Genomic DNA, 7,864 nt, shown 5'->3' with positions numbered 1-7,864 from the left:
CACGCTCAATTCCCGTGTGGTTTTCTGCTTCCGCCCCAGCCTGCTTTTTCTACATCGTCATTTTCTACGGGAGACGTATTGTGTGCAGTAAGAGCAGCAATAGACTCTGATGTTTCAGGTCCCTTTTGGGTTTTTGGCATTTTTAGGTTTTTCAGATCTGCTCTTTAAATAGGGAGAGAAAAGCATGGACAGTTGTTCGGGCAAGACTTTTAAAAGTGATAGAATGTGGACTCAGTTTTCAGTCTGTTTTCTGTGTACTGATCCAGTTGCATGAAAGTAGTGTGCAGTAGCCTCCCTTTGAATACCTGAGGATGTACTGGTTTGCAGAGGGCGCTGCAGGTCAGGCCTTGAGCTCTGGTGAGGTTGTTGGAAGAGCTCCTTGGACCATTTGCAGTGCAACAGTCATTGACTTTCTTAAATACTTCATTTGGCTTATTTTTGATATGTGTTTGTCTGGTAGACACTGCCTTGCTTTGTTCCGCTTGTTTTGGCAACTTCTTTCAGAGCACTGGCTTTCAAGTAGAGGTTTCTTTTTTAATGAGGAATGAAGGAATTGCAGAGATTTATGATTGATTGTGGCATTGATGAAGGGGTTAACTAGAACGATGTAAGAGAGTCTTGTGGGAAAGCAGGTGGGGCAGCCCCTCGGTGGGGATAAATGGAAGGAAATGCTGTTTTTCCCTTTTCTTTCAGGGCAGGCATGAACAAAGTCAGGAAGCTGAGAGAGGTCAACAGAGATCTGTGGGCTGGATCATGAAAGAGTTGCTGGTTTTGTTTTGTTTTCTTTTTTTTTGTGTGATGCAGACTAAAAGGTGTCTTTGCTGTTTTGTTTTCTGTTACGCTTTTTTCTGTAGGCTAGGTTTAGGCTAAATCATCCACTTTAATCTGATCGGACTCTACTCAGTTCCTGGTAAGACTCGATGGCTTGTGCAACAGTAAAATTGTGATAGCTTCTTAAGTGGGAAAGATATCACCTTGGTGATTTCTTTCATTCCAGGAAACATGCAGGTAAAACCACAAGAGGTTTATTTGTTACTCCCTCAAACTTGAAACATTGATTAAAAGAAAGTAGGGAGGGAGAATAGTAAGTAAAGATGGTTATTCGATCTTTCTGTCGTAGCCCCACCTGAAATACAATAGAAATAAATCTGTTATTTCTAGCCAAATATTATACAATAGCTGCGTGTTTCCTACCGCCGTGAGCATTTCCCCTCTGTGTGACATATGCATAGGAGTAAAAACTTTTAAAATAAAAGTATATAGGTGAATCTGTACTCTGAATTCTAGGCTTCAAAACAACCAATGTGGCTTTACTGAGCAGGTCTGATTGCCACGCTGGCTCGTCCCCTCCGGTCCTACTCTAAGCCTTTGTTGCTGAAAGAAGAAAAGAGAACCCACTAACTGAAGATTTGCTGTTGTATTTTTTTCTGATAACGTATCGGTAGTACTGGACAGTAATCGGATAATACCCAATATAATTGTTCTTTCTTTCTCTGAGCAGTGAAAATTTGTTTTGATAACGAGACCTTAGTTCACCTGATGTATCTGGGAAATGCGGCAGTGTTGCCAGGTATTAATATTCAAACAGCTTTTCATTGCTGCTTTGATACATATCAAGGATTCTGATCGCAAGTTATTATTTCATAAAAATTTCTAATGGGGTGGGAGTAAAAAACCTTTATTAAATGGCATGAACTTCTGCATCTGAATGTAATAAAATAACATTTTATGATATATTTTTAGGGATAGGAGATTAAAATGCATATTAATTAAATGAATAATGAAAACCTTTATGAGAATCTGCTACGAGTTGCAAGTAGCTGTTTAATCAAATTCTTTCTATGGAAAAACGAATTTTATTATAACATAATTAGCCTCTCTATTGTGTTTTTAATACAACTTGTGCTAAAGTGTGTTTGATCTGGAGTTTGCTCATGGCAATTAGCAGTGAAGGAATTGAACTTTTTTGCTTTATTCTAGGCTTTGTAAATTATAAATGCCATATCTGGGGAAAAGGGATGTGATTTTTTTAAAGCACTACAATACTACTGGAAATATATTGGGTAGTCATTAGTAGTAGCGAAAAGAAATGGTGAGAAACTGCGCTTTCTAAAGCTGCAAATGTAGGGTAATATATTTTTTTTCTGTCATGGATGTGAACTATTCTGCCATGTCCTGTCTAAATCCTGGACTGTGCGAAAGCTGGAGCTTTTTGTGTACTACAGAGCTGTCCTGCTTGATTCTGTCTGTAGCCGCAGATCAGAGAGAGGAGGATGGCAGGCGCTGGTGGTCGCGGTGCTGCTGGGACTCTCACCTTTTTTCCCATTGAGGTACTGCTGATAGACCACTTGGGCACTGGCCATGTGGGTAGCCCTTCCACAGGCGGGTGGTACTGACTACCTGAGCTGCCGTGTGCCCTTTCCCAGTAAGAGAAAAGGGCAAGATCTCTGTGAACATGGTGGTTCAAAATCACCCTGATGTCTGGCTGCTAAAACACCAGACGTGCTTGGAATTTGGATGCATCCCGTAGCACTGGTAAGTACGAGTCCTTCAAAGTCAGAGGGTTCAACCCCACCGGCTGCTGAAGCCAGACTGTGCTCTTGGGGCTTTTCCCTTCCGTGCCCTGGGAGCTTTACTGACAGCTTTCCAAAGAGTGGGAGAAAACTTCTTTAATAGAAAGTCCTTTAGTGAATTTATGTCTAGTCTGAGTTCACTTAGAGCATTATCTATACCGATGTTTCTGTGGTTGAGCTCACTGTGGTATGAAGCCTGGTATTGTCTTCAGGGTAAAACTCATTAATGCACAGCAAATCCAAATTTGAGATTGGCTTTTATGTAGTAAAAAAAAAAAGTAATAAAAATACAGTACAGGAATATAAAAAGAAACTATCCAGTGCAAACATCTTTATACAGTGGAACTTGATACAATGTTCCTTAAAATAACTTTATAAAACAGGCTTAAAAATAGAGATTACAAATAATGCTATACGGATGAGACTGAGCAAAGTACTTTGCCTACTGCACTAAATAATTTCATAACTATACCTGTTGATAGCCAATATCTTAATTACTGATGAAAATCTTAAAGTGTAAGTATTATTAGTTAGCATTCTTTATAGTATACTGACATATGGAACCTCAGTAGTGTACACTGGACTGGTTTGAGCAAAAAAGAAGAGAATGAACACATTAAAAATAAAACAAAACTGTCATCCCAAAATGTACTTCTTTTGTAAAGGATGTGGTGCAAAGCTGATTTGACTGATGGACAGAATTCTGCTTAGTTTTCCTTTAGTTCATATTTGAAAATTTGAGTGATTGTCTTATTGATAACAGTGGGTGTTTGTGTCCAGCTCAGTATCGTACTGGATGATCCTTTGCAGTAGTGAGGACTAATGCAAGACCATATTATATTACTTGTTAATTCCTGCCAAGAGAGCTTTTTGGGGGGGAAGGGAGTGTAAATTAGAGATGACGTGAATAAGTGAAAAGCAAATTTGTAAGGTTCCATTATACTGATTTAGGAAAAAAAAGAAAAAAGATTTAGTGTTATTTGGTTAGCTACCAAATTTAAATAAATCAACTAAACTAATACATACAGTGCCAGCACAGATTCTGCGGAACTGAGTATCTGTGTGGTAGGGCTCTGCTCCTGTTGAAGGCAATGGGAATCTGCATTGCCAGAAGCCAGAGACAGGCCATTGTCCTGAGAGACCTGATTTTTACAAAATGTATTTGGCTGGGTAACTTCCTGCATGGGAAGTTTAATTCTGTTCATTCTGTGGCTCTTCATCAGGCGAGAAACTAAACATACGCTTACCAGGGACTCAGCAGTTGCAGCTCCAAAATCTTACTTATGTTTGCAGTTCTTTTATGCAGACAAATAAGTGGGTGTGTAGCATTCTGATTTGGAAGGCTACAATATTTTCCTAGGTGGAAAATACCCGTTTTACAGTACCTGCTTAGAAAAAAATCAGAACAGTTTCACAGTAATGAGGCCCTTCATTGATTTGTCCCTGAAAGTATACAATTGCTTTAATAACATTGAATAAAACCCCCTCTGTAGAAATCTAGAGAGACCTATGTTGCCATCTAGAGAGATTTACAGTATTAACATTAGTCTTAACATTCCCCTGATCTCTACATTTCCTGCCCTGCAGGATATGTTCCATTGACTAACACTGAGATCCTATTTATAGAAAGAAAAAACAATGTAGCTGCTAGCTAGAGCAAATTCTAACATGCCAGAAAGGTGCCTGAAATCATCATCGGGCTGTTAAAAATGACAGATGAAACCAGATTGTGCATCTAAAAATTCTGTCTAATTTTATCTTTAGTAACTCATACATGTGGTAGAAGACCATAAAGCAAGAATGATTAATAGACAGGAAAGAAGGAAAAATCATGCCTCTTTTTGAAAGTGATGGAATAATTTCTAATATTAAGTGATAGACCATATGTTCCTCCTCTCCTCTGCTGGGTAAGCATAAACGTGGCATATCAATAAAGATGTTACAAGAGGGCCAAGCAAACCAGCTGGCTGGAGATACAGGATGATGTTCAAAACATTCCTTCCCAATGCTCCTGAACCTTTCTGATGCAGTGGATGGTGACCTTGAATGCATGTTGATGAGGACAGTAAAAGGGAGAGAAACGAAGGAGAAACTGGAAACAAACCCACTTTTTAAGGAGAAGTGTCTCTCTGGGTAGAGAGGGCGTGCTAGGAGACAGATCCTCAGGCAGCACTTTGGGAGAAAGATCTGACTTAGCTAGGATGGCAGTGCTGGGGGAAGTCAGTGTATGTGAGCTGTGTGATTCTTTTTAGTCCTAGTGCTGTCAGGGTTTTTTCATGTCTGGTTGAAATCCTAGTACAGCTTGGGTGAAGAGCTGAGTTCTTTGGCCATTGGGAGGCTCTTAATGTCTATCTGTAGTGGGAAGAAGAAAATTCATGTCTAATTTGAACTTAATACACAAAATCTTCACTTGGTTCTGATCCATACAGCTCAGCTAACATTTTAAACCTGGGACCCCAGTCATTTAGAAAGTCATAATCAATGTCTGAGTCTGAGGAGCCCGATTCCAAAGAACTGAGAGATTCCGCAATGGACTCGGCACCTTCGTAGCCGTAAATGTGAAGTGTATCGTATGGCAGCAAATCCCTGTCATTGTCAGCTTCGTCCTTCTTAACCTCAATCATCATTTCCATTTCTCCAGCACCAGAGATTGTATTTCCAGGAGGCTTTTGGACTTGTGCATATGGAGAGGGAACTGCTTCTGGCTTTATACCATTCTTGCGGGCAGAGTTGAGTACAGAGACATCATAGCTGGTGGTATCCATCTCGCCACCACCTTCTTCATCATAGGTGACAAGCTGCTCATGAATCTCTGCCACATTCCTCCCAAGACCACTCAAGTCCTTCTTGTGTCTCTTTCTTAGAAGAATGAGCAATGCGATTACTGCAAAAAAACCTTAGATGAGCATGTGTAAACAGAGAAGTAAAACAAATCACATTTAAGATACCTAACACATTCTGAAGCTTTTTTTCTCCCAGAGATTTTTTAAACATATTTATTTTTAAAAAAATAGTTTTAAATAGTGTTTAACTGTAGGATTTGTGTGTTCTCAAAGCAGTTCAGTCTGTACAGAAATTGTATAATTTACTTTTGAGCTGGAATCACAAGTTACAAATGCATAGTGTCACAAGTTCATTGAATCAACTACTGTCTTAGACAGGTAAGTCTTTTAACGCCAGACATCAAATGCTCCTTATGTGGTAATTGCAAAGGAGGCCTCTTCTCAAGCTAGAAAAAATACCACCCCTTCTCTGAATAGGAACCAGTCTGCTGATTTGTTACAGATTTATGTATATACGTTCAGTGTACTGTTTAAACGATTTCCAGACTAGTTCGCCCTTTGGAAACAGGAATCCTATTGTTATTGCCCCACCACGAATTTCCAGTTTTATAGCTGCATGGGAGTCTGGTAACAGTAAATCAAGTATATTATGCATACGTGCAATAACCTTTCCAGTGATGCAGCCTTTCCAATAGAATGAACAGCTTTGTAGCTGAAACTGTACTAACAGGCCAAATAGAAAGAGCATGTGAGATGAGTCCTATAGTTACACTATTTCTGCCTTTATGACCATTTTATAGCCACAAAGCTTTTGCAGATCTCGGTTTAAAAACCCCCACTTTAAAAAACCCCACATTTTAAGTCAGAGAACATTAGAAGAGACAAATACCTACCAATGATTGTGAAGATACAGATGAAAATTGCCACCAGTGCTTGTATACTAACTCCAACTTCTTTAGCTCTTTCCTCACAAAAAGTAAAGTTGCCTTTTTCATTACACTTGCAGACACTGATGACAAGTGTATTTGTGCTGCTGAGCTCCGGATCACCGTTGTCTGAGATGATGACAGGCAGGTAGTGGATTTTGGCAAGTTCACGATTAAACTGTCCATATTTGACAGTGATATTAGCTGTGTTATCTGGAAGAAGTAACAACATCTAATTAAGTGATAATCTCTACCAGATTTTCCCTATAGATTGTCAGTCAGTTAGTACATCTTCCCCTTAGACAGAGCCAGCTTTCAGGGAACCCAGGGGAACTTGGGTGGCAACAAAGAATTTTTTTTTCAGTAAGTTAAGCCTTTAAAAAAAATTACTACTTAGCTCAGCGAGACCAATCATAGGTCATGGCTGCAGCTTTTCTCCCCAGTGTTCTAGAGTCTTCTTTGACTAGCTGAGAAAATGCATTGCAGGGATACACTACCGTAGTTCTCAACCAAGGAGAAGTTGGTATCTTCGGTGGCCAGAGAGAATTTGAAGAAACCTCTAGGTGATAGTTCATCCTTGTCAGTAGCTGAAATCCTGATGATTACCTACAAAGATGGAAGAGGTCACAATTTTCAGCATACGTTGCCTCCAGTGATAAAACCACTTAGGGTATCTAAGTTAGAGCTGGGCTGTGTATCCTGTATAACCCTTCAGTAAAGGGCATGACAAAGATATCCTCGTCTTCAAAAAGACCACTGGGGCTTCTCTGGTTAGCCAGGACTGCTGAGAAATGTTGGGAAGTAGCTTGGTGAGAATTCCACCAGCTCCCTCAGTACCCTTGGGCAGATCGCATCCGGCCCCGTAGACTCGTGTTCGTCTAAGTGGAGCAGCAGGATGTTGACCATTTCCCCATGGATTATGGGGGCTTCATTCTTTTCCCCGACCCTCTCTTCTGGCTCAGCAGGCTGGATACCCAGAGAACAACTGGTCTTACTGTTGAAGACTGGGACAAAGAAGGCATTAAGTACCTTAGCCTCTTCCTCATCCTTTGTTCCTGCGTTTCCCCCTGCATCCAGTAAAGGATGGAGATTCTCCTTAGCATGTGGTGAATGATTCAATATCCAACTGGAGACCAGTGGTGAGTGGTGTTCCTCAGGGGTTGGCGTTGTGACTGGTGTTATTTAATGTCTGTTGGTGACGTGGACAGTGGGATCGAGTGCACCCTCAGCAAGTCTGCTGATGACACCAAGCTGTGTGGTGCAGGGAGGGGATGTCATCCAGAGGGACCTGCTTGGACAGGCTTGGGAGGTGGGCTTGTGCAAACCTCATGAAGTTTAACAAGGCCAAGTGCAAGGTCTTGCACATGGATCTGAGCAAGCCTAAATAGGGACTGGATGACGAGTGGATTGAGAGCAGCCCTGCAGAGAAGGACTTGAGGGTGTTGGTAGGGGAGAAACTGAATATGAGCCAGCAATGTGAGCTCACAGGCCAGAAAGCCAATTGCATCCTGGGCTGCCACAAAAGAAGCGTGGCCAGCAGATCAAGGGAGATGATACTGTCCCTCTACTCCGATGTCATGAG

At 40.9% G+C, this 7,864-nt stretch overlaps 1 protein-coding gene across 1 annotated transcript; it reads right to left on the bottom strand.

Moving 5' to 3' along the window:
• Positions 1-4,963: 4,963 nt before the first annotated feature.
• Positions 4,964-7,188, bottom strand: LOC104278448 (cadherin-5-like). Its single transcript, XM_009875427.1, has 4 exons — positions 7,120-7,188; positions 6,780-6,888; positions 6,250-6,495; positions 4,964-5,457 (listed from the first exon to the last, which is right to left on the bottom strand). Exons 1-4 carry the CDS (start codon positions 7,186-7,188, stop codon positions 4,964-4,966), a joined length of 918 nt encoding a protein of 305 aa, XP_009873729.1.
• Positions 7,189-7,864: the final 676 nt, after the last annotated feature.

Source organism: Apaloderma vittatum, unplaced genomic scaffold, assembly GCF_000703405.1.
Source record: "Apaloderma vittatum isolate BGI_N311 unplaced genomic scaffold, ASM70340v1 scaffold3628, whole genome shotgun sequence".
In the NCBI taxonomy this organism is placed as follows: domain Eukaryota; kingdom Metazoa; phylum Chordata; class Aves; order Trogoniformes; family Trogonidae; genus Apaloderma; species Apaloderma vittatum.
Note: the sequence above shows the minus strand (reverse complement) of the source record. Positions and strands in the feature narration are given on the sequence as shown.

Excerpts from the sequence above, each read along its gene's own strand:
- LOC104278448 (XM_009875427.1), bottom strand. The coding sequence starts at position 7,188 with ATGGTCAACATCCTGCTGCTCCACTTAGACGAACACGAGTCTACGGGG. Across the intron at positions 6,889-7,119 it reads CGGATGCGATCTGCCCAAGG|GTAATCATCAGGATTTCAGC; the intron begins GTACTGAGGGAG and ends CCATCTTTGTAG. Across the intron at positions 6,496-6,779 it reads CTCCTTGGTTGAGAACTACG|ATAACACAGCTAATATCACT; the intron begins GTAGTGTATCCC and ends TACTTCTTCCAG.